This window comes from Amphibalanus amphitrite, unplaced genomic scaffold (assembly GCF_019059575.1).
Source record: "Amphibalanus amphitrite isolate SeventyFive unplaced genomic scaffold, NRLGWU_Aamphi_draft 001661F_arrow, whole genome shotgun sequence".
NCBI lineage: Eukaryota > Metazoa > Arthropoda > Thecostraca > Balanomorpha > Balanidae > Amphibalanus > Amphibalanus amphitrite.
This window is the reverse complement of record NW_024883154.1, coordinates 97,317-124,944: the sequence shown is the minus strand read 5'-3', so window position 1 is coordinate 124,944 and position 27,628 is coordinate 97,317. Positions and strand designations below refer to the sequence as shown.

General features: G+C 55.1%; 5 protein-coding genes across 8 annotated transcripts; all 5 read left to right on the top strand.

Moving 5' to 3' along the window:
* The first annotated feature begins 391 nt into the window (after window positions 1-391).
* On the top strand, window positions 392-7,490 carry LOC122374484 (tudor domain-containing 6-like). The gene is made up of 8 exons (XM_043353283.1): window positions 392-1,026; window positions 1,238-1,328; window positions 1,614-1,752; window positions 2,107-2,276; window positions 2,457-2,606; window positions 2,882-2,998; window positions 3,248-3,646; window positions 4,071-7,490. The coding sequence occupies exons 1-8, from the start codon at window positions 776-778 to the stop codon at window positions 7,173-7,175; spliced, it is 4,422 nt and encodes a 1,473-aa protein (XP_043209218.1). The 5' UTR covers window positions 392-775; the 3' UTR covers window positions 7,176-7,490.
* Window positions 7,491-7,949: 459 nt separating this feature from the next.
* Window positions 7,950-17,684, top strand: LOC122374472 (NAD-dependent protein deacylase-like). 3 transcript variants are annotated; one of them, XM_043353258.1, is made up of 8 exons: window positions 7,950-8,148; window positions 12,868-13,028; window positions 13,459-13,470; window positions 13,549-13,634; window positions 14,374-14,588; window positions 14,891-15,033; window positions 16,678-16,828; window positions 17,303-17,684. In XM_043353258.1, the coding sequence occupies exons 2-8, from the start codon at window positions 12,890-12,892 to the stop codon at window positions 17,355-17,357; spliced, it is 801 nt and encodes a 266-aa protein (XP_043209193.1). In that variant the 5' UTR covers window positions 7,950-8,148; window positions 12,868-12,889; the 3' UTR covers window positions 17,358-17,684. The 3 variants fall into 3 exon arrangements, with proteins under 3 accessions (XP_043209193.1, XP_043209192.1, XP_043209194.1); XM_043353257.1 differs by having other exon boundaries at window positions 13,459-13,634; XM_043353259.1 differs by having other exon boundaries at window positions 13,422-13,634.
* On the top strand, window positions 8,230-12,491 carry LOC122374473 (pleckstrin homology domain-containing family J member 1-like). Of its 2 annotated transcripts, none has more exons than XM_043353261.1 (2): window positions 8,230-8,242; window positions 10,698-12,491. In XM_043353261.1, exon 2 carries the CDS (start codon window positions 10,786-10,788, stop codon window positions 11,392-11,394), a length of 609 nt encoding a protein of 202 aa, XP_043209196.1. In that variant the 5' UTR covers window positions 8,230-8,242; window positions 10,698-10,785; the 3' UTR covers window positions 11,395-12,491. The 2 variants fall into 2 exon arrangements, with proteins under 2 accessions (XP_043209196.1, XP_043209195.1); XM_043353260.1 differs by lacking the exon at window positions 8,230-8,242 and adding an exon at window positions 8,262-8,319.
* Window positions 17,685-18,245: 561 nt separating the features above from the next.
* LOC122374475 (coiled-coil domain-containing protein 146-like) lies at window positions 18,246-21,542 on the top strand. Its single transcript, XM_043353262.1, has 3 exons — window positions 18,246-20,930; window positions 21,015-21,341; window positions 21,411-21,542. Exons 1-3 carry the CDS (start codon window positions 18,246-18,248, stop codon window positions 21,540-21,542), a joined length of 3,144 nt encoding a protein of 1,047 aa, XP_043209197.1.
* An 818-nt stretch (window positions 21,543-22,360) lies between these two features.
* LOC122374471 (zinc metalloproteinase nas-14-like) lies at window positions 22,361-27,364 on the top strand. Its single transcript, XM_043353256.1, has 9 exons — window positions 22,361-23,277; window positions 23,544-23,622; window positions 23,849-23,880; window positions 24,096-24,204; window positions 24,498-24,743; window positions 24,932-25,031; window positions 25,249-25,376; window positions 25,660-26,121; window positions 26,721-27,364. Exons 1-9 carry the CDS (start codon window positions 23,146-23,148, stop codon window positions 26,933-26,935), a joined length of 1,503 nt encoding a protein of 500 aa, XP_043209191.1. The 5' UTR covers window positions 22,361-23,145; the 3' UTR covers window positions 26,936-27,364.
* The last annotated feature ends 264 nt before the right edge of the window (window positions 27,365-27,628 follow it).

Here is a 27,628-nt window from a genome sequence, read left to right as displayed (position 1 = left end):
GCAGCTGTTGACCCGTATCTCCACCGCAGGACCACAACTGGCGAGACCGCCCGGCCGGCGCGGGCCCCACCTCGCCCCCGGCGTCCTCCAGTGACCCGTTCTCCGGCCGTATGAGGAGGACAGCCAGAGTCGTACTCCCGCCCTCAGCGGAGCGGCGGAGGAGGCGGCGGCCCAGCCAGAGACTCCTGGGGCGGCGGGGGAGGCGGTGGTGCGGCCAGAGACTCCTGGGGCGGCGGAGGAGGCGGGGATGCCCGCGGTGGCCGTGAGAGGAGCTGGGAGGGCACGATGACCGTGCCAGCCAGGAGCGCAGCTGGGGCGGCCACGATAACCGCGGCGACAGAGGGGCGCCGGACGGAGCCAGCGCGTTCGCGGCGGACTCGCGGCCTCGGGAGGGGGCGGTCGGCCCGACCGCGGCGGCTCCAACTGGCCGGGCAGCGGCAGGACGCGCGGCGGACAAAATGGATCCACTGGAGACGACTGGTCCAGTGGAGGCGGAGGGGGCCGGCCCAGAGGACAGGACCGGAACGCCAGCGGCGATTCGTGGTCGTCCGGCGGCGGCCGCCCGATCCGCGGCGGCGGGGGTGATGTGGGCGGCCGTCCGGGCGGCGGGCGCCAGCCGCCCGCGCCTTCCGTCTCCATCCCCGAGCACAGCTGCCGGCTGACCCCGGCGGCTCTGCGGGCGGGCGCTGAGCTGCGCGCCGCTCCCACCTGGGTCTGCGGCCTGCACGAGTTCTACCTGCAGCCGCTGGACGGTGCCGAGCCGTTCAACACACTGATGACCGAGATGCAGACGTTCTACGGCGGCCTGCGGCGGCCTCAGGACGGTGCCGAGACGCACCCGGCCGTCGGTAAGCCGGTGGCGGCCCGGTTCACCGACGGAGCCTGGTACCGCGCCGTGGTGAGGCGGGCCGCGCCTGCCGGGCTGGACGTGTTCTTTGTGGACTACGGCAACTCGGCCACTGTCGACAAACAGCTGGTGAAGCGGCTGAAGGAGGAGTACTGCCGACTGCCCTGCCAGGCGTACAAGTAAGTCCGACAGTCTGTCATGCCTTTAATGTTGTATTGATAACGGTTGGAGTTGCAATGTGATTTGCATAACATTATGGTTGGCTCACAAGTCAAATAAGAGATAAACGTAAAACCCGGGTATCATCAATTATGTAAGGAATCTGTCGATAACCCGTCGTGGAACTGTCAATGCTAGGATACCTCAAAATGTTTGCTTTTACGCCGTCAGGTGTCAATTTGGAGGCGTGAAGCCGGCCGGCGGCAAATGGAAGGTCCTTTCAGAGCAAGAGCTGGCAAAGTACTTCGAGGGTGAAGTGCAGGTAAGATGCAGAGATCGGTGGCGGCCACCATAGCTCTTTGTAGTGTTTGAATTTCTCCCAAATTCTGCCTTCGACACCAATTACTGCCTAGCAATATTTCAGTTAAAAGTTAAAACCGTGGGGCATTACACAGCAAAAGCCACTGGAGAGCCATGCAACTATATTTCATCGCAGCCACTGTGTACCATCTTTCTATTACGATTGCCTACTTTCCCACGTCCGTTTCTCGCCGCATCTCCCGACTGCGCTGATGGCGGCCCGCCTGACACCCGTCTCCCTCCCCAGGTAACGTGTCTGAGCGCTGAGGGCGACCTGTCGTCAGTTGAGGTGGCACTCACCTCCTCTGGACAGCGGGCCACCGATCAGCTGGTGGCCGACGGACTGGCGGAGCGGCCGGCCGCCGCGCGACCCGTGCAACAGAGCGGTCAGTGGAGGAGGCGATACGGAGCATGGTGGTTTTGACTGTTTTGAGTATTTTGTTCATTTCGACTTCTAGAAGTTTCTAGAAGGAAAAACATTGGCTGCTCAGTGCTCAATCCATGCCGCATACCAGAGTAACCAGTACCTGACTTCCAAGCATAACATTTTACATTGTTTTTTTATGGCTTACCTGTAAGCAAACAATTACACTTAATTGTAGATTCGGAACTGCTTTCAACTGAACTGTAACTAAGCCTAACAGTACTGTATCTCGCCCTGGTTACCTGTTCCAGCTCCTCATAACATTTCTACGCCACCACACGTCTCATCCCCCGCCCCTCTTTCCGCTGTTACGCAGGTATCGGGCCGTACCCGCCGCTGGAGCGGCCCTTCTCGGCCGGTGAGCGAGTGGAGGTGTTCGTGGCCTGCGTCCTGTCTCCGTCCCGGCTGTACGTCCAGCTCAGCGAGAACACGGCGGAGATCGAACAGATGGCCACCGACATCGAGGCGTCCACCACAGACTGCAAGGTGCGTACTTGCGTAGTGATGTGGGGGGTGGTTGTCATGTCACGTTATTGATCGTGTCCGTCCTTTTTCGACTCGACGGCACCTGCCCCTGGCGAGCACCTTTTAATCTTCGCTCACCCCCGAGATTTCCCTCTCAAGAAGCTCAACGTCGGTTCCCGCTGACCGTTGTATTCTCGACAGGTCCCGTGTCCGGACGTGGCCCCCGAGGAGCTCTGCCTGGCGCCCTTCGAGGGTGTCTACTATCGCGGACTCATCACGGCCGTCGACGGACAGACGGCATCAGTGTTCTTTGTCGACTACGGCAACACCGAGCGCGTCAATGTGTCAGAGGTAGGTTGAGAGAGGAGCTGTAGAAGATAATATGGGGGCAGGTTGGTTGTGATAATACGATGGATGTGGGTTATTGGCTGAGCTGGTTTTGTTTGCTTGCTACGTAGTAGGTATTCGTTTGTCTCCCGGCGGCGCTGGTGTTAGCATATGATCAGCTAATAACGTGCTCAGGCTGGTCTCAGCATGCAGGCTATGGGTGTCGTTAAGTATAATGCTCCCCTTTCCCCCCAATGCGGTGCCTGACGTGACATCCCATCCCTTGCCCCATGTTTCAGCTGGTCGAGTGTCCCATGTCGCTGGTGGACCTGCCCGCTCAGGCGATTCAGTGCAGTATGACCGGACTGGTGTCAGCCGACTGCGGCGATCAGCTGGCCGCCAAGGTCGACCAAATGGTGAGTTCTCCTGACGTGGCTGCCATCAGGCTGGTGTTTCCATGGTGTAGTATTCAGTTGCTGTCGTTACTCTACCTGGCTGCTCAGCTCTTAGCTTTCAAATATCTAAGATCTGAAAGGACCTACTTACGTCCCCTGACTCTGATCGACAGATTGACCCCTGTTCACGTCTTCCCCTTTCCAGGAGCTGACGGCTCTCGTCGACCGTGTGCTGCCCGGCTCTCTAACCGTACCCCTCATTCTTCTCAGGAGCTGACAGCTCTCGTCGACCGTGTGCTGCCCGGCTCTCTGATCGTCACCCTGCTCAGCGGCAGCACCAACATCAACCTGGAGCTGGGCGGCGACGGACAGGCGCGCTCCCCCGAGCCGGCCGCTAAGAAGGCCGCTGCTCCTACCTCTGCTCCCGCTCCGGCTCCTGCTGCGGCTGCTCCAGTGGCTCCGGCTCCGGCCCAGGCGGCTCCTGCAGCTGAGGAAGCCACAGAGACTGCGGCACCGTTCACTCGCGTGACCGTCTCGTTTGCGGTGACGCCGCACGAGTTTTACGTTCAGGACGCGGCGGACGGCCCAGCGGCGCAGTTGGACGAGCTGATGGCTCAGCTGGAGACTGAGTACAGCCAGCTGGGACCCCAGGACAGGGCTGTGAAACAGGTCAGTGGTCGTGTGGGTCGGGATCGGACGTGGCGGTGGCGCTCAGTGAAAAGCGGGATGTATGGTAAATTGGTGTTCTTTTTGTTGACAAAATGACGATAAACTCAATAAAATTTCAACTGCTTTTTTAAAGATTTGGACTGAAGCTTACGAGGGATGGAAAACATCTTCTGTTGTAAGGTGATAAATGCTTCGCAACCCGGCTTTAAAATATCGCGGTAAATACTCAGTCGATATCACGCCTGGGTAGGACATGCCGCTGTGTGTCCCTGTCAGACCTCTGACTCCCGCACCCATCCCCCACGTGCAGACCGCTGACCCGCCCCCATCCATCCGCCAGGCACAGACCGCCGACGCCCTCTCCCCCCCCCCCCCCCATCCATCCCCATGTGCAAACTGCTGACGTCCCGCCTCCATCCCCCAGGTGCAGACCGGTGATCTGGTGGCGGCGCCGTTTGCCGATGACGGCGTGTTCTACCGCGCCCGTCTGCTGACAGCCGAGCCCGGCGCCGCCGACTGCCAGCTGCACTTCATCGACTACGGCAACTGCCAGCTGACGCCCCGCGCCCAGCTGAAGCTGCTGACGCCCGGCCTGCTGGCTCCGGCGCCGCTGGCGCAGCGCTGCCGCCTGCCGGAGCGGCCCGCCGCCGGGCAGTGGACGGACGAGGACACGGAGCTGTTCGAGCAGCTGGCCGGTACCCTGGAGAAGGCGCTGGCGCTCCGCAGGGAGGCGGGCGGTGCTGAGGACGTCTGGACGGTGCGGCTGCTGGACGGAGATACAGACGTGGGACGGGAGCTGGTGAAGGCCGGACGGGCCCTGCCGCCCGGGCAGGAGCCTCCCGCGGCTGTGGCGGAGAAGGTGACGACTGAGGCGGCTCCCGTGCAGGAGACCGCCGCCCAGAGCTCCGCCCAGCCGGCCGGCCCGGTGGGCGCGGCCCGACTCAAGAACGGCCAGCTGCTGGAGGCGGTCGTGGTGTTCGCACTCAGTCCGACCGACTTCTGGGTGCAGCTGAGCGCAGACACCGCCACTCTGGACGACCTGATGGCGCGCCTGGAGGCAGCTCAGCTGAGCTCCGCCGCCGCGCCCGCCGCCGGCCAGCTGCTGGTGGCGCGCTACGCTGAGGACGAGGCGCTATACCGCGCGCGCGTCCTCTCTGTGACCGGCGACACTGCGACTGTGCTGTTTGTTGACTACGGTAACACGGAGTCGGTGCCAGCGGCCGAGCTGTGGTCGTGCCCGCCGGATCTGTCCGGCGTGCCGCCCCTGGCCGTGCGCTGCTCACTGCCCCTGGAGCCGCAGCCGTGGTCAGACGCCGCTGTGGACAAATTCTCGACTCTGGTCGGTGTCGGCGGCGCCGAGGAGCGTACTCTCAACATGGAGCTGGTGAAGGCCGGCGACCCGGCGCTGGTGAACCTCTTTGACGGCCAGCAGGACGTGGCGTTTGAGATGGTCGGTGCCGGGTTCGGCATGGTGCACGTCGAGGAGCGACCAGTGCTGGTGCCGGCCGCACAGAAGGCGGCCGAACAGCCCGCACCCGCCCCGCCCGCGCCCGAGCCTGCGGCCCCTGCAGCAGAGGCCGTGAAGACTGATGTCACCGAAGCGGAGAGCGAGCCGGCGGCACAGGCCGACGAGACGACCGAGTCCCAGGCGGCGCCGGTCCCGACCACCCCCGCCGGTGACCAGGCTGTGTTCGTGTCGCACGTTAACTCACCGCTCGAGTTCTATGTGCAGTCGGCCGACACCGGGCCGCTGGACGAACTTATGGAGAGGCTGGCGGGTGAGTTCCCTGCTGCGGCTCCCGTGTCGGCCGCCACTCCAGGCCTGCTAGCAGCCGCACCCTACTCAGAGGACGGAGCGCCGTACCGCGCCCGGGTGCTGGCGGTGGAGGACGGTCAGGCGCGGGTGCTGTTTGTGGACTACGGAAACTCAGAGTCTGTGGATGTGGCCGAGGTGCGGGAGCTCGGTGCCGAGCTGGCGGCGCTGCCTCCCCAGGCGCGTCCTTGCCAGCTGGCGGTGGATGTCTGTGAGGAGGGGGCCACTGAGAAGCTCCGGGAGCTGACCGAAGCGGAGGAGGAGCCGGTGACTGTCAGCGAGGTGGCCGCGGGCGCCGTCACTCGGGTCCGGCTGACGCTCTCCGCTGGGGACGCCGCTCAGCTGCTGGTGGAGGCGGGCCTGTGCCGGCCGCGCGAAGACACCCAGCTCCCGGCCGCGCCGCCGCCGCCCGCCGAGCCGCTGAGCCTACTCGTCTCGCACGTGGACTCCCCGGCGTGCTTCTTCGCGCAGCGTCTGAGTGACCTGGCGGCGCTGGACGAACTGGCCGACCAGCTGGCGGAGCTGTACGACGCCACTGAGCCCCCGCCGGCGCTCCCCGCCCCCTGCTGTGGTGACCTGTGTGTAGCCCGCTCGGCAGAGGAGGAGGGCTGGCACCGGGCGCGCGTCGTGGCCGTGTCGCCGACCGGAGACGTTCGTGTGCGGTTGTTGGACTACGGCTCGGTGGCGGCAGCGACTGAGGTACGCGCCGCGGCGCCGGCTGTGTGTCGGACGCCGGCCGTGGCTCTGCGGTGTCGGCTGCCGGCGCGGCCCGCTGACGGCGCCGACTGGGGACAGGAGGCGACGGCGGCGCTGGCCGAGCTCTGTGACGCCGCCCATTACGAGTTCGACGCGCGTCTGGTGGCGGAGGCCGATGGGGAGCCGCTGGTTGCCCTGCTCTGTCTGGAGGGTCGCAGTGTCACGCAGACCCTGCAGGAGCGTGGGGTGGCGATGGTACCAGAGTCGCTTGCCGCAGAGAGCGTACAGGTCAAGCCAGCAGAAGAAGTGACTAAAGAGAAGAAGCCAGTAGAAAGAGAGACTGAGACGAAGCCGTTTGAAGAAGCGTCTGAAAAAGAGAAGCCGGCTGAAGGAGCGTCTGAAAAAGAGAAGCCAGCTGAAGAAGCGTCTGAAAAAGAGAAGCCGGTTCAAGAAGCGCATGAAGAAGAGAAACCGACGGACAAGGAGGGGACAGATGATAGAGTTGCTGAGGAACTGGATAACCTGTCTTTGACGGAGCGGCATGAAGAGGGTGAGACTAAGGGCTCGACTGAACCCAGCTCTCAGGAACCTACCGAAACCGAGCAAGCAGAGCAGAACGCAGATGAAACAAAACAGGGTCTAGACGAGTCGAAATCACACGAGACGGGTAAATCCTCAGAAGCGACAGATTCATCGGAAGAAACACAACGTGATTTGGAAGAAGATAAGACTGATCAGAAGTCTGAAGTGACGGCCGGCGCCTCTGAGGAAAAGACAGCTGATTCTGACAAGGAGGCCGTCGCTGAGAAACCTTCCTCTTCGGACTCTGCCGCGCCGGCCGACGCTGCGGAGACCGAGGAGAGCACCTCGAAGGTCGATGAGGATACCCCGGGCAACGGCCACGTGAGCCCCGTGAACGGTGACGATGTGCCAGAGGCGGCGGCGCAGAGCGTCGGCCAAAAGGCGAGTGCTGTCGAAGAGGCGCCGGACGCCCACGAGGATGCCCAGGCGGCTGCGTAGCGGACTGATTGTTTTTCGAGGCTTTGGTGGTCCATTTCCTAGCCGCTTTTGCCAGCCGCCCGGGCAATTTGATGCGGGGCGTATTGGCCATGGTTATCCACTTTTTATCCGTTTTATTGAGCTCTTATCCGCCAGCGTCACTGGTCGTGCTATCGGCTCAGTGAGCCACGCTGCCCGCCAGATGCTTTTGCTCGTTGGAGAGGCGCTATGAACTGGTTGATCCGGGCAGGGATGCGAAGTGTTCGGTGGTGATTTGATGCTACCTTTGTCATGGCAAGTGATTGTATTTTCTGTAATAAAGGGTTAAACAGATGAGTCATCGATTCTTTTCTGTTCATGCAGTAGGCCTCCTTGAAGATCAGGCAGGGATTTCAAGCCAGTTTGAGGGCTACAGGGCACCGGCAATGGGCCTTGGTTTGGTGTCTCACTGTGCTTGGGCAACTATTTCGGGTTTACTTCGTCGTTGTTTACCGCGGCTGAAGGTTGTCACTCAGGTGTTGGCTGGAATTATAATGCGCGATCGTAGCGGTCGGCGGGTCTCTGGGGTCGCTGGGACTGGACTGCACCATTTTAGGGTCTGCTGTACCGCAGATGACGAAAGACAAGCGAGCATCAGTTTTCAGAATTATAAATGATGACCTTGCATTTGACATATGGGAAAAGCGGCTCGTTTACCTATAACATGCCTACCACGGCATTCATCAATAATTGTTAACGTTATTGAGAATGTAAGGTTATTTTTATGTGTTGTGATTTCTAAGACTTTTGGCGCGTAGTTTCTAAAAGTTGCAGTAATTTAAAGCAAGACCAATTGCTGTATTTTATTCCAAGATCAATTTGGTTCATAAATGACGCAGATAGGACAAACCAGTTGTACAATATTTTCTGAGGAATTGAATAGAAACAGACAGGACATAACTCGGAAATAACGCTCTGTGTCATTTGAAAGAAAGTGCTTTTCGTCATTTGCAAGGTAAGGTGTGATATGTCTGACTCACCTGCATTCGCCATCTGTCTGCATCAAAATTTTGTATCACCTAATCGTTGCATGTCCTGGAATCTTGATTGTGATCTGCCGCCCGCCATCTGCGTATTTGATAATTTCACAACGGGGTCTCAGTCTGTGGATCAGGGACTTTTTGTGGTCAGTTTCATCTAAGGCATTTTGAGTATGATTGAAATGGTTAAATGGTTGCGAAATTCGAATTCAGCTCAGTAGGTGGAACTATGGTCATGAGTACCCAAATATAGGAACGTTCCCATTTTTGGGAACGGAGTTCCCAAATATGGGAACGGGCGTTCCCATTTATGGGAACGGAAGGTAATTTTTCGGCCGTTCGCCCACTAAAACTCATTAGTGCATCACGTCTCAAAAAAGTGCACGCTAATTTAAGTATCTACTAAGTCTCTATAAAATTATCTTTAATCTGACCGTTGCACAAGGAAATTGACCGTCGAATGATATTTTTAATGATTTTTTGAAATGACGGAATGGTGAAAACATGGGTTATACTACATTTAACTTGCAATTTTAAGGAAAATTAAGCGTTTTTTACATTTTGAGGTCAAGTATAATAATTTTCGCCTGGTTATGAAGTTTCATACTAGCGACACCAGATGCTGACATATGCAAGCGAACACGCGGACAGTCCGGGGGTAATATTGGTGACATTTGTTGTCGGGGCGCACGACCGCATGGAACGTCAGTGATTTTACCGAACTACTGTTGTAAACTCAGTTTCAGTGGTTTAAAATTATTCAGCTGTATTTTATCATCCCAGAAAGACATATTTTATTTGGATGCTAGCTGTTTAGAGTTGTTTTATAAGGAGCGTCATGAGCGTGGTTTTTGTCTTCCGTGTTGCTAAGCGTGATCGTTTTGGGGGAATTTCTCTTATATAGGTCGCTCTGTGTGGCTTATTTATAATTTTTATGCTGATTTCGATCATTCCTCGTGCCCATCCTACCAGGCCTTTTGCCACTTACACTCATCAAGAAAGGAAAAAACTAGATTTTCATTGGGACTAGGTGTTTTGAGGGTGTAACATATTCAGCGTTCCCATTTTTGGATACTTCCTTGTGCTCGTCAACTATCGGTGATAAACAGACAGGTGCTTGACATGTCTCCGCCCTCGGCGCGGACGGTGGATATAGGTATGGAAGACCTTGTTGAACATCGCTGAGCGTTGTGAATTACGTAATCCTGCAGAGGGGGGCGTGCCCGCTGCGAGATCGACGGGAATAAAAGCGCAGAAGACCGGGCGAAACATGCGACGGTCTTGCCGGAAAGGTCATCTGATGATTGTTGCGTTGACAATAATTCGCGGCGTTGGACGTGATGCTTGTTAATGAAAAGAGCCCCTGAAAGGCGTCGGTGAAAGCGTTCCCAATTTTGGGTACGCCGTTCCCATAATAAGGAACGCTTGCAGCGCCAGTGTACGAGAGCGTTCCCAAATTTGGGCTCGTGGCCCGGATGATGGACTGCTTTAGAAATAGGGGAATGATTTGAAACTACGATGGGCCTTACAATATCAAACTCTTTCCCAACAATATTGAGACAAATATCAGGCGGTTCACGATCGTTTTATATTTTTTGGACGTCATTTAACGGTTCTTTTTCTTGTTTTAAATAATGCCTACATGGCGTTCCCATATTTGGGTTTATCGTTCCCAAACATGGGAACGATAATGCGTTCCCGAAAATGGGTACGCTTGACCATAGTTCCGCCTACTGAGCTCCAAAAACTAGTCTAGAAACATGTAAAACTCGAAAAATTGAACAGTGACGGGGTCTTGGTCTTGGAAAGTAGGTCAAAGGTCATTTGGGTCAGGGTCATACAAATTTCAGGGTAGGTGTAAAATTGATCAGTGCTAGGGGACTGAAAGTTTTGTCGCAATCAATCGCTTTTTACCCGAGTTATTCGGGAAAAACTAGGGGGTTGCATCATTCATCACCCCCCCCCCCCATGCCGGCAAGGATAAATAATGCTGTCATATTTCCCAAATATTGCTTGTGATTTTAGAAAATTGCAACCATACTATGCTCCAGCCCACTGCCTCATGCCTGCCTCCAAATCTCATATCTGGCCCACACCCAAAACAGGTTGCTAACCTGTGTAGGTATGTGATCCACAGGGTGATTAGGATCACAATAAGACAAAAATTCAGAACTAAATGCTGTCTATTTGTATTATTATCATTCTTCAGTTAATAATTGTGGTGAACTATATCTCCTTTAACTGTTATTTGCATTCATAAACATCACATCACAATACTGAAGGATTTGAACTTGGAAGTGGTAGGATACCTACCAGAGTCAAACTGACCGCACACTAGCTGTAGCTGGTCATTTTGGAAGTTTAACTTGCACAATTAAAAGATGTGCTCATGGAATGTTGTTCAATGCTTGGTAAAAAAATACTAGCTTTTTGGCAACACTTTCATTCAAGACAAACTCACCATTCACGAGTACAGGCCTGAGGCTAGTGTGCGGTCGGCTCATGGTTGCGTCCCGTGTTTCAGGAATAAGGAGTGGTGTCTCTAGTTCTGGGCTCTCCACCATCTGTACTGCATCTTGGAGACAAGCCATTCTCGCCTCTCCCTCCTTGCCATGCGCTCCAACGCCAAGGACATGGCTGCCGTGGCCGAGGGACGTGCTGACTTGGAGGGCCGGCTCAGCCACAAACCGCCCCGCTCCGGTCTGCGCGAAGAGCGGACGCGCGAGCGCTGGTTCAAACTGCGCCACAACCTGCTGTTCTACTACCGTCTAAACGAGTACGGCGGCGTGTCGGCCGACGGCCCGGCCGGCCTGTTTGTGCTGGAGAATGTGCACGTGCAGCCAGAGCCGTTTGCAGAGGGCATGTCGTTCTGCTTCAGCCTGACGTTCGACAGCGACCGCGAGCGACGCCACCTGATGGCCTGCGTGAGCGCCGCCGCCGCCGACCAGTGGGTGGCCGCGCTGCGAGCCGCCTCATACGAGAGCAGACGCAAACAGCTCAAGGAGCTGCGCAGCAAGCTGCTCAACCTGACCGGGCGCGACCCGCTGCGGCCGTTCCCGGGCGCGCGCGCGCTCAAGAATGTGACCAGTGTGGAGGAGGATCGTAGCGGGGGCCGGCCGCGCAGCTCCTGGGCCAGCGGGAAGGTCAGCGCGCGAGACGCCACGTTCCGCAGTCATCTGATACCGAACGGCGGCGCGCAGACCAGCAGCCTACTGGACTGAGTCTGTCGGCCGGCCGGTGGGCATGCCGCGAGGAGTGCGCTGGGCTGCGGACGATTGGGTGCGCGTGCTCAGTGGATGTGACAGCTGACTGTGGAGTGAGGCCGAACGCTGGCTGCTTAGATCCGTGCGGGGCTACAAATGACGGCGCATCTCCGTGATCAGTGGCATGGCAGCTACGCTGTGATCCTACAAATGTTGTTCAGCGCTCTTGCCACTCCGTAATATTCATAATGTGAGGCTTCTATTTAGCAGATCTGCGTTATGGACGATCTGCAAAGGCGTTATTTATTTGCTGCATCTTCAATGTTTTCGAGGCAATCAAACTGGTACTCTTAATGGACTGGGTGTGAGACGTGAGTGATCTGCGCCTGGATCTGTTGTCTTATGTTATTATATCTCACTTGTTAATGTTATGCAATCAATAGTGTAATTTACGATCATCACGGCACGACAAACTACTGGTTTACATGATGGTTGCACTAGTGTGTTAAAGGAAGCCGAGTGCAAAAGTGCTTGTAGCTGATAATGCTTGTCGCGAAAAATATTGATGCTGCGTTTTAGGATTGACGTTTGCAATAGCCATAAGCCGCAAGCGAACATTTACGTTAGGGCGTTTCCTTGTGTTACGTTCTTTTGTTCGGACATCTTGAAATGGACCTTGAAGCCATAAGCTGCATGTCCTGGCTCGCTCATTTTAACCGTATGCATGCTGAAAGTGAGTGTTGTGCCTGGTCGAGTTCAACATAATTTATCCATCAATGTGCCATTCTGGTACAAAGGCGCCGGCAGGGTGACAACTACGCTACCTGCATACATGCGCCCAAGTAAGGGGCGAACGGGGGCGTTCTCAATATGACGTCTCGGCTGTTGAACTATTATATTTGCCATCCGTTCGATTCTGGTGCGTGTAACAGTTGTCCGGCGGAGAAGGGCTACGTTTAGATGAGATTTGAATTGCAATTATTTATTTGGTTGATTATAGCCGGAAGCCCCATAATACTGTCTCGTGTTGTCAAGAGGAAAGTATCTGTATCTACCCGTTGTCTGTAAAGATGCATTTAGAAATGTTACGGGGAATATATATTTATGGTTCAATTGCAAACTGTTTTGCCTGTTGCAGGGTTTGTTTATGACCTCGCTAGTGATGCACAAACGGGAGCGTGTTTTGCTTGCTCGAACGAATCTAGGCGTAATTGAATGGCGTACGTCATTGAATAACTATCGCTGCCCGCTGGATACTGAAGATGTCCACTATCTGCTCACGGGTGACCTCATCACAGACACCCATCTCACATGCTCGTTAATGCTTTGCACTTAACGCTCAAACTTCTGCAAAGCCCACAGCAGGCAGAGCCTCTCAATCTTGGTTTCTATTGTTGTTTGTAATAGGTATTGTCTGCCTGTCAGTGCCCAGTGTCCGACACGCCGCCCGTCAGCTGGGTGGCAGCCTGTCGCACCCCCTCCGTCCCACAGACTCGTGTCGCAGCCGCAGTCGATGCTGTTCGCCGCCCGCCGCCTCTGTCCGCCGCTGCTCCTCGCCGGGGCCTCCAAGATGGCCGCGCCCAGACCCAGCTCCAACATGGCCGCCTTCAGGGAGACACTGGCCTCGGCCAAACATGTGGTGGTGCTCACAGGTGCGTACTGCGTACGCCTCTAATCTCTGCCCAAAAGATGCTGTATGTAGGCATAGGCGGCGGAACGGGGAGGGCACCGGGGCACCGTGCCCCCCTTTGATTTTGGCATTTTAACATTAGCCCAATGGGCGTTGCATGAAGAATGGGACCAAAAGTCGGCAGTGCCCCCCACCCCCCCTTAGGGCCCTCATAGGTGTTTTAGTCGGCAGTGCCCCCATAGGCCCAGAAGGTGTTTCGCCGCTGCTGGCTGTAGGTTTTACCAGAGTACCTATAGTAACTACCTTTGTGATCGTTATACATCTTGTGATACAGCACTGTTTTCATCTTGCCATTTATCACCTCAGATACCTCTGTCTACTCGATTCCCCCTAAGTGACCTCTGGTGACCTCCAGGTGACCTCTGGTGACCTCCCGCTGACCGCGTCTTCAGGCGCGGGCGTGTCGGCAGAGTCCGGCGTGCCCACGTTCCGCGGCGCTGGTGGCTGGTGGCGGCGGTACCAGGCGCAGAACCTGGCCACGCCGGGCGCGTTCCGCGAGCAGCCCTCGCTCGTCTGGGAATTCTACCACTACCGGCGCCACAACATGGCCTCCAAGCAGCCCAACAAGGTAGGCACAGCGGCTCAGGATTCTGAACTGGTTCCGGAGCTCCATATTATCGCACCTTGCTTTGTAACATGCATTCAAAACATCAAAATGCGTTAGTAGCAGAATGACTTCCCCAATGACTTCCCCAAGAATGGCCGTGTTGATCTTTTCCGACATTCTGCGACCTTTGAGCTCACAGAAAGTCGCGAAGTATGCGATACAAACCCAATTACATTCCTCGCTAACTTCCAATGAAGGGTGTGTGGCAAGATAGGTGGGCGGACGGAACTTTACCACACTTCCCGGCACGGGTCGGGGTCGTCCCTGTTACGACGGAAACACATCTGATTCACCACGCTACCGCATAACCTTTGGTCCCTGTCACAGCACGTGAGCGTGTGTAGGAGTTTCAGCATGTGTCCGGATATCCGTCTCGGCCGCCCACTCTATCGCCCGCGGCTCATCGATTCGAGTCAATGGAACTATGGCGCCTGCGTTGCCTGGTACTTCCTGCCTCATCAGGAAATCAACTGTTTGCGACATCAGTCGGACTTTGGAGTGTGCCGAAAGTCGAAGTCATTTTGTGTCCACATAAACTCAGGCGATGGTCTACCGTCACGTAATCGAATTTTGTGCCCGCCTCCCGGTGAATAATATCGACAAGATGTTCCATTGACGATAACACGTGTTAAATATGATGATACCACACGTGCACCAGCAGCGACCTCTCCCTTCATTGAGTTCGTTTGACCGTTCCCAGGCGCACGAGGCGATCGCGTCGCTACAGCAGCGTTGGACGGCGGCCGGCCGCCGGTGTCGCGTCATCACACAGAACATTGATGGTCTGCACCAGCGCGCCGGATCTCAGGACGTGCTCGAGCTGCACGGCACGCTGTTCAAAACACGCTGCACGCGCTGCCGGCACGTCGAGGAGAACAGGGATGACCCCATCTGTCCGGCGCTGGCCGGTACTGGGTAAGAGGCTTAGAGAGGGTGAGAGATACAGCGGGTGATCAATGGCTGATCTGACATCGGTTGGGTCTTATTTCTCAGGAAGGAAAAGGTTCTTTGTGGATACCCACCCAAAGGCAATGATTGCGGCACTGCTTTCATTAGGTTCTCACTTCTCAGCTTCCGTTCCTTTCTTCTGCAATTCACGCTGCTTGTGAGAGTAGCGTCTGAATTCTCGCATCAATAAGCGTGAATGTCCGCACTTTGAACACCATCTCAGCTAGTTCACACCTGCGCTTTCGTTGACGCCATTTTGTCCCCGGCAGCGCACCGGACCCGAACACTCCGAGCGCGCACATCCCTGTGAAGGACCTGCCGCGCTGCCGGCAGCCCGGCTGCGGCGGCCTGCTGCGGCCCCACGTCGTCTGGTTCGGGGAGAACCTCGACGCAGAGGTGCTCGATCAGGCCGGTGAGTAGGGACGGGGTGGATGAATGCTCAGGGAAGGCATGGAGATGCCTACATCTGCAATGCTTGCCTCGGTGCGTCCATTATTTGTCGACTTAGAATTTCCATCATTATAGCGCCTACATAAATACATAGCCTCTCACTGACTGACATCCCAGCTCTCATACTCCGTATGTGTCACGTGTCACCCTCATTCAGCATTTCCTCGTGTCATTTTTCGCCTTTCGGCGTAATGTCACACCATTTCGCCGCATCACTCCCGATGTTTAGTGTATTTATTCCACGCCTGTCCTGTCTACAAAACTCAGAAGCCAAGCCCTGGTAGGCATTTTCTAGGCATCGCTGCCTAGAAAAGTCACGATTCCAACTCAACATTCCTTTACTACTCCAAATGCCCAGTCCAAGGCTATAGAACTCCAGGTAAGGACACCAGCCGTTTGACCTTGAACGCCGCCGGCCGGCCGATGACGTCATTGGAGGCAAGCCGGCTCGGCGGACACACAAGGCGAATGCATAACGGAGGGGCGTTGGAACGTTGTGGGAGCCGGGGAGATATTTTAATGTGGTTGTATACCACCATTGTTATGTTTATTGATCTACAGACTGCATTCTTTTAAACCTCGATGCACTCTAGGCCTGGATGGTTCGTACATTCGTGGAACGATCACCCCGTCCGAAGTCCGTGGTCGAAGCTGTCATAGTATTAAAGACACTAAGACGGGTGCAATAACGGCGATCCGATCCCGTCTCTGGCGAATCTAGAGGGGTCGTAAGGACCCAGGCCGAATCTGACCGTCTATTTTTAGGGAAACGGGGTGGGTGAATTGACAACCGATGGCTTAAAGGTAGACTGCCACCTTTTTTCCACAAAACGGTTTTCACTAGAGCTGAGCCACCTATGTCCCAGACTGAAGTCGGTTTTCCGAAATTCGAACCCGTTTGCGAGAAATCGGAGACCAAAGTTCAGTTTGATGCCATTTTTTTAGTCCAAGAAAACCGACATCTCTACTGTTTATCGATAACTTTGAAACATGATTTTTCTTATCTTTTGGTAAATATATGTCAAAACTTTGATTGTTTCGAGATCAGAGAAGAATTTTGGAGTGTCAAAATAAAAGTTAAACTTATATATTCAGTAGTTCATTTTTTCCAAAAAAGTGTGGGAAATGGGGTTTAACATGGGCCAGACCCATTCCAAATGAGCCATGATTTTTTTAATGTTTTACGAACTTAAATGCAAAATAAATTAAACATGGCCAATTTCTCATGAAATCATATATTAGTAAATCATAAAATACCTTACTTTTTCAAATAAAATGTAATAATCTTATGACCTTGAAATCTAGTGATGTGTAAACATTGTCGCTAGACATTAACCGATTGATAATTGTATGAAAATCGACAATTTTTTTCGCGATTCACGTGATGATACTTTGTCAGGTGAATTCTAAAATTTTGTTTTGTCCAGGGAATAAATCATAGGCCGATCTGAGAAAACTTTTTGAAGGTGGCAGTCTTCCTTTAATCCCATTGCTTGTGTCGTTTCTGCAGAAGCTGAGCCCTGGTGTATTAATCCCAATGCTTGTGTCTTTTTTGCAGAAGCTGAGCCCTGGTGTATTAATCCCATTGCTTGTGTCTCCCCTGCAGAAGCCGAGCTGGAGGCGTGTGATCTGTGTCTGGTGGTGGGCACCTCGTCCGTCGTCTACCCAGCGGCCATGTTCGCTCCCAGCGTGGCAGAGCGAGGCGTGCCTGTGGCAGAGTTCAACCTGGAGCCCACGCCGAAAACCGCGGAGTTCGGGTGAGTTTGTGTGTGAGCTCGAGGTACGAGTCACGGAGATGATTATTTGGAAGGATCAGCGACGGTGCGAGTTGGGAAGTGTAACGGTCGCCCTGATTTACGAAATTTGGAAGCGTCTTCCCAGATTTGAGCGCCTGCTACAAGCTGGGACATGCAAAGTCTGTAGTAACTTGGTCTCACACACAGCCGCTGAAAAGGTCAATATTTTATGTATGGCTGAGAAAATTCCCGACAGGTCGAGCCGTTCGGTCGTCGTGAATTGTCGCGGTGCGAGAATCTAGTAGTGCCATCTGGCGCGACAAAACTCCTCAGACTAGACCGTATAGAGTCGTGTGGTGCTGCACTACAACGGAGTGCTTCAATAGGATCTTGACGATGCACTGTTTATGCAGAGATGCTCCACTTTGTGGCGACCCCGTAACTGACGGTTTGCATCATTCAATGTTTTTGACGACGTGTTTCTACCGTTTGCAGGTTCCATTTTACGGGTCCCTGTGGCGAGATCTTGCCGGAGGCACTGGCGCCATGAGGAGACGTCGGGCTCTTATATCCTTTGAGCCTCTCTTGGGCTGGCGACATACAGCTAATGTGATAAAGCTTTGTTAGAGCTGTGTGCTTGTGTGGATCTAATTAATAGCTAGTATGATACAGCTGTACTCCATAGGTGAGCAAGATTTTGTAGAACAAGATTTTATTTTGAACTTGTATCGACTGAAACAGCGTATTTTGAAGTGTAATCGTGCAGCATTTGACGATAGCATTGCTGTGTATTTTATGTCTTTATGTTCGGCGATTGGAGCTTTATAGCGGGTATTACGGTGATGGCAGCGTGATAAATATATTGCCAGGAAGTCGGGTGCATTGTCAAACTCAATTCTAGGAACGAGATGTGTAGTAATCCTCGAAGCTTAGCCGCTATTGGTGTCTCTTTCCTATCATCCATTACATAGCGGCCTTGGTTGTTGGTCCCACCAGTCGCAGCTTCACGTAGAGCACAAACCATAAAGGATCTACAAGAACAAAATTGTGTTCATCAGCTTGAGAATCTTGCATAAGCAAATCCAAGGCTCTATGTATACCAAATCCAGTAAACCATCAGCGATGGGAACGTTTGACCGTAATTCGGTTTCACGAGGAATCGGATTAAGTTGTATGGCACGAGAATTGCCTTTCCTTTACATCGCTTATGGTTATCAAATGCCAAAAATTGTGTGTTACGTAGAAGCGCTTGGGGAGTAGCTATTGTCTTATTTTGTTCGACAGGTAATTATTCGGCCTGAATGGGAGATTTGGTGGTGTACGTACGAATTAATAATATTCCATCAAGCATCCAAAATCGCCAGAGAATATTCAGTAGCCTTGTATGATCGCATTCTGCGGCCAGTAGTAGCCTCCATCTGCGCCCCATTTGCACACCATGTCGGACAGCGACCCTGCGTCCAACTCGGACACTGCTCTGTCCAGTCTGTCGCCGCTGTCCGCCGACAGCTCGGACTCTGGACGCGCCTCCGCCAGCCCGGGACCCGCCTCGGTCAGCCCGGCAGCCACCGTCAGGTCTCCCGCCGAGGAGACCAGCGGCGCGGCGCCGGGCGGAGCCATAGACCAGCCGGCGGCGGGGACTGGCGATATGGCACCAACAGCAGCTGAGGGTGAAGGTGGAGCAGCTCAGGGTGGTGAGGTGACTGGAGAGGATCCCCAGGCCGCTGCCGAGCTGACTGCAGAGGCAGCTGGTGAACCGACTGCTGACCCAACCTCAGCGCCGACCCCCGGGCCGTCAGAGGCAGCTGACCCCACCGAACACACCACGGTCGGTTCCCACTCGTCCGACTCGCTGACACCGGAGGAGGCGGCCAGCGACGACAGCTGGGACGCGCCGCTGACCGAGGCCGACCTCGACGGCGACACGCTGAGCACCGTCCGGCGCGACAGCGAGGTGCATGAGCTGCTCGAGCCGCTCGACTCGGACATCGTGGACCCGGCCGACGGACTCAAGGTGCTCGACGACCTCTTCACTAGCGGCAAAATCAACGAGGTGCAGTACAAGGACCTGCAGCGCAAACACAAATACCTACAGTCCATGTTCTGGTCGTGCATTCAGAACCGCGCTGGCCTGAGGGAGGACATTCTGGAGACAAACGCGTTCCTCAAGGAGCTGAAGGCAAGGGCGAGAGAGGAGGCTGGCAATGAGCAGCGCGATAACGCCGACGACATCTCTGACATCCAAACTATGGCCGACCTCGAGGGGAAGAACGTCGACGAACTGAAACGGTATCTGGCCTCTTTCACGCAGCAGCGTAAGACGCTGGAGAACTCTATCTACCAGATCCAGTTCAAAACACGTCACATGGAGGAAGAACGACAAAACCTCCAGGAGAGAGTCGACTCCACGAATCTGTCCAGTTCAAAGATCTACCTAAACAGCCCGGCCATGTTGGAAAAGGACATCCGAGAGCTAGGAGTGGAGATACGCGTTCGCAAACAGGAAGTGCGCAACCTCTTGGAGGACATCAACACGCGCGAGCGGACGATCCCACAGCGGGAGACCAAGATCGCCAAGCTGGAGGAGAAGCTGCAGGCGCTGCAGGAGGAGAAGGAGGAGCTGCTGCCCAAGATGGTGCTCGTGAGTCGCGACGCCGATCGCGAGGAGAAACACACGGCCAAACTGCGCAAACAGAGTGACTCACTCAGCCAGACCGTGTCCACCATCATCGGCCAGCTGAAGGAAACAACCGACGCCGCACAAAAGGTGGACAACGAGCGCAACGAGCTCATCAAGGTGATGGACCGCGAGTACAAGCTGCTGGACGCCAAGAGCAAGGAGTGCACGGCGCTGACACGCGACACGGAGCGGTGCCGGGAGCGGGCGGCCCTTCTGATGGAGGAGAAGAACCGCACCGACAGCCGGCTGGCCATGCTCGCTTCAGAGATGCGTCAGCAGAACAACGCGCTCCGCGACGCGCACAAAGCCGTGGAGCGGGTGGAGCGAGACCTGCGCAGCGCGGAGGAGTCGCTACGCGTGCAGCGCTCTCAGATGGGCGTCGAGCGCAGCGAGGTGGAGAAACTGCAGCGCGAGATGCAGCTGCAGACGCGCGCCACCGCCGAGATACCCGCCCAGAGGTACGCCCTGCAGCGCGACGTGGACGCAGCGCACCGCGAGACGAACGTCCTCAACTCGCTGACACTCAACGAGCAGCAGAGCATCGACAAACTGGCCAAGGAGCGAGGCACGCTACTGCGCACTCAGGAGACGCTCACCAAGACACTGGAGGCGCTCGGCCGCGAATATAACAACCTGATCCGCCAGCGTGACACGAACGCGCGCGTCTTCAGAAAGCTGAGCGGCGAGGTGGAACGAAACGAAGACGAGATGCGCAACCGGTTCACGGTGGTGGCCAAGTTCCGCAAAAAGTGCGAGGAGACGGAGAAACAGACCAAACAGCTGGCGGAGCGCTACGAGCTGGCCAAGAAGGAGCGAGATGAGATGTCGGCACAGCTGAATATCTCGTTGACCAACTGCGACGAGTTGATGAAGAAGACTGAGATCCTGCGGTCGCAGCAGGACACGATGCTGAGCAGGAAATTGGAGCTGGAGCGACAACATGACGTGACGCGCCAGACCACCATCAAGACGATCCTGGACAAGACGATGATCCAGAGCACGATGAACCAGGAGAAGGACGCGATGAAGGAGCTGGAGGCGCACGCCGACCAGCTGGACATGATGATCGGCTGCTGTCAGATGTCGCTCAACGCCATCAAGGAGAGCATCATGTCCGACCTGGAGGAGTACAAGCGCCAGGTGGTGGACCGCAACGAGCGAGGTCTGCTGCTCGTCGAGCGCGACGAGGAGGTGTGCGCCTTCCAGGAGAAGATCGCGCTCCAGCAGCTGTTCGTGGAGCGCGGTTACGCGCGGCTCGACACGGCCGAAAAAGACATGGTCGAGCTGAACAAGATCATCCGCACCGAGCGGCACCACATCCAGTGTCTGGGTGCGCAGGAGCGCGAGATGCAGGCGATGAGTGCCCAGCTAGCCGACACGCGCTGTCAGCTGCGCCAGCTCAACTCGCGGACCGTGACGGCCACGGCGCACCTGGAGACGCCGGCGCGCCGGGACTGTCGCCTGCTGCCGGCGCCGGCCGCCGGCGACGGCGACGTGCCGCGCCACCTGCGGCGTATCGAGCTGCAGTTGTACGGCGCCGAGCTGCGCCTGCTCGAGCGCCAGATGATCGCCGCGCAGGTGGGCCGGCTCGCCGACCGCGCCCGCCACGAGATCGACACCAACCGCGCCGACTGCGAGCGGATGGTGAAGCGGGCCAGCGCCGGCCGGCGCGCCGTCAAGGCCAACAGCCGCCGGCTGATGGCCAGCGCCGCCGAGGCCAGCGTCGCCAAGACGGAGGCGCGCCGGCTGTGCGAGGAGCGCGCCCGACTGGAGGCGCAGCTGGAGGAAGCGCGCCGCAGGGTGGCCGCCGGCCTGCCGCCCGAGCAGGCGCTCGGAGGGAGGCAGGCGCCGGGCGTCCGGCCGCCGCCGCCGGCCCAGCAGCTGCCGCCGCCACCGCCGGGACCGACCCCGCGGCCCACCCAGTACCTGCCCGAGGCAGAGAGCAGTCTGCCGCTGCCGCGACCGTACGGAGCCTTCAGCCCGTTCAAGCCACAGGCCAAGGGCAGCAGCTTCATGAGAATGCAGAAGATGGCCGGCCGCGGACAGAAACAGTAGCCGAGCTCGGGCGCGACAAATGCTAGACGGAGTGTGCCCGGCGTTGGCGGGTGCAGGCTCCATGGTGCTCATACGAGTAGAACATACGAGCGGGGTGGGAATATCAACAGAGCACGCGGTACCTAGAAGACAGGAAATGCAAGGGAGACGACCGAATTGTTTGAGGTCATAAGTATAGTCGGCATGACTGGGGTAAAATATCAGCCTCGCCACATCTTCAGCTCCATATTGCGTTTGTGTTCCCTGGTCAGAGCCCAGGATATGACATGTCAATGGGCAGATAAGAGAAAAGCGCGTACAAGCATAAAGATCACACGCAACACACAATCGGACTCTTACTTACGTTACCTAACAACTGAATTCGTCATGGTCTACGCCAGCATGCGGACTCCGTACCTTCCCACGTGACGTCACTGGCAATTGCCAAACGCCCCACCTGTTTGGCAACAGAGGACTTTGCCTCGGGGACTGCACTCGGCGGACTTTGGCAGCCGCTCGGCCGGCCGACTGTTGTCGGAACTCTGTGATCTGTCGGCGGCCGTGACACATGTTTTACCGACAGCCGGGCCCCGTCCCCGGCATGAAACCGGCACCAGCCCCGTGGGAGGATTCCATCTCCGTGACGTAGGCCGCAGCTGGCTCGAGACTCAGGATCCGGGTGGGCGTCTCGCGGGGTGACGAAGTCAAAGGAGTGTGGTTGGCAACAGGAGCCCGGAACGGACGCTAAGTCTTGCGTCAATTCCTCATCATGCCTGTGACAGTTGATAAGTCACAATGCATATTTTTTTATAAATTTGGTCCAAACCTTTTGATTGGAAGGATTCACAAGGACAGAGCCCCCGCTAAGCGAAGCTTGTTACGCTGACCCTGCCCTCCACCCTCCGATCGCGCAATTCCGGTTCTATGGCAGAATTTAGAGTCCAAAGTTTAACGTGCGCACTGCGCACATAGCCGCGCACGGCCGATCCCCTCACTGACTTCGCCTGGCTACGGTCCGCCACCAACCGCAACCATACCTGTCAGGAGGCCCATAAACGCCAAGCGCCCGTCGCGCTTCGAACCCGGACTGTTGTAACCGGGAACGTGTGCTCTCACCACGCGGAGTCCAACGCTCTACCGACTGAGCTACGGGACCGGCAAACAGAAAGGCTACGCCGCCAGTCATATATAGAAACAGAATAGACCATTTCCATAGAAGTTTCGATATGTATGAGCAGCTTGTCTTTTTCCTCTGAAGTTTGTGAGCGCCTCATTGCAGGGCGCCAAGTCTTGCGTCAATTCCGCATCATACCTGCGACAGTTGATAAGTCACAATGGTAGGTATATTTAGAAACAGGATGGGACATTTCCATCGAAGTTTCGATATGTATGAGCAGCTTGTCCTTGTTCCTCTGAAGCTTATGAGCGCCTCAGTTCAGTGAAGTCGCCGTCGCGCTGTGGTGTTTTAGCACCTGCATCCGGCGCTGGGCGGCTGCCGATGGACCGGGCCTGTTATCGGGGTTAGCGCCACGAGGGCGGGGCGTGCTCTTGTCGCCCCAGGGGAGCTGGCGGCGGGTCAGCGGCGCTCGCCAGTCTGCCGCCGGTTCGGCCCCGAGGCGGTGTCATGGTGCCCCCGAGTGGCTCCCCGGTTCGCGCGCCGCTGGCGGTGGCGGCGATCGCAGTGGCAGCGGTCGCCGTCCGCGCCGCGCCCTGCCCCTACGACGCCTCGGCCGACCTCAACTCGCTGCTGGACCGGGTAGGTCGGTATTTTTTGCATCACCCATATTCGCACTTTGTGAGAATGTCAGATTTGGTCGGGTTCCCTGAAACGGAAAAAAACGCTGAAGCTCAGCTGTGCGTGCTTATGCAGTTATGTCTACAGAAACATTACCACGTCGCTCCTTATTTTCCATGATCAATTATAATAAGCAGATATACGATGACCAAGTGTATCAGTGCCAACGACAAAGTGAACACTGAGCACCGCAAGATGACCGATGCCGCCTCGTGCCGTCTTTGCAGTCGCAAATGCTCTGGAGTGAATCTGAAGAACGGGGCGCTGGCTACAGCTATCCCATTCCCACCTACGCTCGATGTGACCGTAAGTTACCACAGGAATACGGCGAAAAAAGCGACATCATCGACGGAGCAGTTATTGAAAAGCGAATACAAACAGTTTGCGCACTAAAATATACATACAAGCGAATACACTAAACTTATAATTATTGTCGTTATGAGACACCATTCTCAATGTAAGCCATTGATCTCGCGCATGCACATTACACAATGCACATGCGCATGCTAACACTGCAGCCCTTTCTTTGCAGCGTTCTACGAGGGAGACATCTTTCTAGATGGGGTGAGTGATAAACAGCACAACTCAGTTGCATCCGTGCTAATATTCGATAGTCATTTGATGCTATAATTTTTAAACGCACAATGCCCTGGGAGGTGATCGTTCAAGAGTGGTCAGAGGGAAACGCGGGGGGGGGGGGCAAAGGGGCGACACTGACTTCAGTACGACAACTGGCAGTCAACACTCACATCCCGTATTCCCCCTTTTTCTCCGTGCAGATGGAGCCGTGGGCGGACCCGGAGCGCGGGCCGGGCCCCATGGAGCCTGAGGTCCAGCTGTGGCCCGGCGGAGTCGTCTACTACACCACGTCTGTGTACGATAGTAACGGTACGAGCAGACTCTGCAGGAATAATGCCAATGTCGAGTGTCCACTGTAACCCAGTGGGTCCGCAGAACTAAATATATTCATAGCAGAGTAGGAATTGACCAAATGCTCTCAAGTCCCCATCGAAGATATCCACCTATGCTTGCTGCGGTAGACAGTATTCCGTTCCTGCTCCGTTCAGAGGCAATGTAACCACCAAATGCACAATGCAAGCGACGCCATACTACCCGGCGACCGGCGTAGAGAGGCCGGCTACTTCTGAAATCACAACAGCAGCTGACCCCTCTCTCCACAGTGCTACTCATTCTCAACATCTCCATCGCCGATATAGAATCGCGCACGGCCACAGCGGCCGGGCCGTGCATCCGGTTCGAGCCCTGGTCTCCAGGGGTCTCCGAGGACTTCCTCTTCATCACCGACCAGCTCACCAACTCGTGCTGCTTCAGCAGCATCGGCAGGCGCGGCGGCAACCAGAGCCTCAACATCGGCATCAAAGGCAACAACGTCGGAAACGCCAAACACCTGCTCATGCACGCTCTAGGTACGGGCGGACTGCGAAGGGACTGCTGAACACTACATTAAATGAGATCGGTATTACCGAAGCCGAATAACAGAGAAATGGTGTAGATTTTCATAATTATGTACGACTGATTACTGACCCCCTTGTTTGTTTGTTTATTGGGGCTTTAGGGCGCGTTACCCAACCCCGACCTCTATGACTTTGTCCAGGTTTTTGGCACGAGCACAGCCGACCAGGGCGAGACGCGGACATCGAGGTCCTGTGGGATAACGTGACGGAGGGCCTGGAATGTTTCTTCGACAAATACCGGTGAGCGGCAATAAAACTTTGTCCATGGTATATGCCAGAATCGAGTCATCAGGATACTGTAGCGGATCCGTGGACTTCATATCAATGTCAGGTCAATTCTTTACCAACTACATAGCCGTTCGTGCTAAAGTTTGCATGCAGGTTCCCGAATGCATGCAAAAGTATCATTGCGATAAAATATATTCCCGAAACTCACTTCTATTTCTCGCTCTCCCAGAAACGAGACGGAGTTTGTGCAGACGGACCCGTACGACCTGACCAGCGTGACGCACATATCGCTCAACACGTGGGCCCGGGAGCGCGGTCAGGACACGCTGCGGCCGCGCTCCCCCACCAACGAAACAGGTCAGTGAGGGAGCTGGGGTAAAGGTACGGGTCAGGGTGGGGCGCGGGGTGGGGACGGCGGGGACAAATTTTGGAACAAAGAGAACGGGTATCAGTTGTGACACGAGCATCAAACGTCTTTGCTTTTACATATGAGTTCACGGATAGCCAAGGAAAAGGGCTTCCGATTTGGCTTTTAGCCGGTCTATTGTCTCGAATCGCTCAGGTATAACCCGACGAAACGTGTATGTTCCCTCACATCTTTCTCTTCAAGCTGAAGGTGCATTACGTCAAACCATTTCAGATATAGGCTTCAAACAGAGGCTATCTACCCAAGACATTCGGAGAATCCGGGCCAAGTACGGCTGTCCCGTCCCGGATGAAACCACCACTTATCAGCCAACAACAGCCGAGCCAGTGACAACAACGGAAAGAACTACCACGGTCCTTCCAACAACAGAACTGTCGACCACGGAACAGTCGACTACGGTCCTTCCAACAACGGAACGAACTACCACGGTCCTTCCAACGACGGAAAGAACTACCACGGTCCTTCCAACAACGGAACAAACTACCACGGTCCTTCCAACAACGGAAGACACTACCACGGTCCTTCCAACAACGGAACGAACTACCACGGTCCTTCCAACAACGGAACGAACCACTACGGTCTTTCCGACGACGGAACGGCCGACTACGGTCTTTTCAACAACGGAACAAACTACTACCTATCTGCCGCCCAGAGTCGTCTGCAAGGACCAGCCAGGTAAGAAAGGTTCATTGCGAATGGGCCTACAGCCGCATTGCACGGGACAGTACTGCACCTTTTTTTCTACAGTTTGAAAAAGTTGGAGTTCAATCTGAAATGATGCACTTCAATTGGCTCACGAACTCAATTTGAAAGATGCAATTCAAATTGAATAACATCTTTTTCAAATTGAACTCTAACTTTTTCAAGTTGAAGGGGAAAAGGTGTAGTAATGTAATAAATCAAGTTGTAGCAGCGATGCACTGAAGAAATGCGGTCAAAGATTATGAAGGTGAAACTCGAGATAGAGGTCCAATTACGACATTGCCAGTTTATCAGAGGTGTAACTACAATCAAACGATAATAGGCTTGCATGATCTCATCATGTACTTTCATATCTATCGCTTTATCGACCGATTTGGACTATTAGCTTTATCATTTCAGCGATTAACTATCAAATCCCGCTAGTGTCGACATTGATTACAATCACCACGAACTTTCAAAGTTCCGGGCTCGGGAAGTACCATTGAAATTATCACACACATTAGTTCATATCAGAATCTCTGAGTTTTCACACTTGACCTCGTGCCCACTGACCCTGTGACCTGTATCGTCAGACGGCCTGATGCTGGCCTATCCGGACGACTGTCACAAGTTCTACAAGTGCAGCGGCGGCCGCGACTACGTGTGCTGCTGCCCACTGCCATTGGTGTTCTCTGCTGAAGAGAGCACGTGCGACCACGAGTGGCACGTGCCGTGCGACACGCCCGACCAGGAGTCTGAGTGTCCCCAACATCATGTACCCGACTCAGCACAGTGCAGGTACAGCTAACGGAAACGCGCTGGCGAACTGCGCCCAAAGATACGATTTCGAAAATCCGGCAGGTCTGTCCGTCATCGACTGCCGTCGCCACACCGACTTCGTCAGCTGACCTGTGGCTGTCAGTCACGTGCTCTATCAGCCAATCACAGGCTGGTCCCGGGGTGGAAGTCTGGCCAATCAGATAATTCGCTGAGCCAGGCAAAGCGCTGATCTCTGGCGGCGCGCTTTCCTTGCGATCTGTACATCTCTGCAGCATCGCATATGCTGGAATAATTGATAGGGATAATTTCGGGGAGCAAAAAAACTTTTTCAAGACAAGCTCTGTATGAGACTTTTTTGCCAAAGTGTAAAAATAAATGTTTCCCTTTATTTCAATGGTAATGCGTTGTCATGGCAGAGAATTGACGTCGAGGACCACAAATACAAAAGTGCGATACAATAATTATATTTCGAGGCAAGCCCAAACAACCGTTGACGCATAATAGCCGTAAGCTTTTTAGAAAGCCTTTCTGACCCAGTGACAAACGCAGAGCCTTTAGCGGATGGCGTATTCGAATCTCGAGCATGTTTCCTCTTCTACTGTCAAGCGACATCTACCGTCAAGCGACCTGTTGATGTTTTCGACTCATTCCTGCGTCTGGAGAGGAAAATCCGTTATCTGACCTAGAAGGTGCATACATTACGAGTCCCTGTTCATGTTTA

What these genes read in the sequence shown, in the direction of transcription:
- LOC122374484 (XM_043353283.1), top strand. Translation starts at nt 776, where the DNA reads ATGACCGAGATGCAGACGTTCTACGGCGGCCTGCGGCGGCCTCAGGAC. An exon ending in GCGACCCGTGCAACAGAGCG is followed by an intron (nt 1,753 to 2,106) that starts GTCAGTGGAGGA and finishes GCTGTTACGCAG; the next exon opens with GTATCGGGCCGTACCCGCCG. An exon ending in AGGACAGGGCTGTGAAACAG is followed by an intron (nt 3,647 to 4,070) that starts GTCAGTGGTCGT and finishes TCCATCCCCCAG; the next exon opens with GTGCAGACCGGTGATCTGGT.
- LOC122374473 (XM_043353261.1), top strand. Translation starts at nt 10,786, where the DNA reads ATGCGCTCCAACGCCAAGGACATGGCTGCCGTGGCCGAGGGACGTGCT.
- LOC122374472 (XM_043353257.1), top strand. Translation starts at nt 12,890, where the DNA reads ATGCTGTTCGCCGCCCGCCGCCTCTGTCCGCCGCTGCTCCTCGCCGGG. An exon ending in ACATGTGGTGGTGCTCACAG is followed by an intron (nt 13,029 to 13,458) that starts GTGCGTACTGCG and finishes CCGCGTCTTCAG; the next exon opens with GCGCGGGCGTGTCGGCAGAG. An exon ending in CCGGCGCTGGCCGGTACTGG is followed by an intron (nt 14,589 to 14,890) that starts GTAAGAGGCTTA and finishes TGTCCCCGGCAG; the next exon opens with CGCACCGGACCCGAACACTC.
- LOC122374475 (XM_043353262.1), top strand. Translation starts at nt 18,246, where the DNA reads ATGTCGGACAGCGACCCTGCGTCCAACTCGGACACTGCTCTGTCCAGT. An exon ending in CGGCGCACCTGGAGACGCCG is followed by an intron (nt 20,931 to 21,014) that starts GCGCGCCGGGAC and finishes ATCGAGCTGCAG; the next exon opens with TTGTACGGCGCCGAGCTGCG. An exon ending in GAGGGAGGCAGGCGCCGGGC is followed by an intron (nt 21,342 to 21,410) that starts GTCCGGCCGCCG and finishes CGGCCCACCCAG; the next exon opens with TACCTGCCCGAGGCAGAGAG.
- LOC122374471 (XM_043353256.1), top strand. Translation starts at nt 23,146, where the DNA reads ATGGTGCCCCCGAGTGGCTCCCCGGTTCGCGCGCCGCTGGCGGTGGCG. An exon ending in CACCTACGCTCGATGTGACC is followed by an intron (nt 23,623 to 23,848) that starts GTAAGTTACCAC and finishes CTTTCTTTGCAG; the next exon opens with CGTTCTACGAGGGAGACATC. An exon ending in CTCCCCCACCAACGAAACAG is followed by an intron (nt 25,377 to 25,659) that starts GTCAGTGAGGGA and finishes AAACCATTTCAG; the next exon opens with ATATAGGCTTCAAACAGAGG.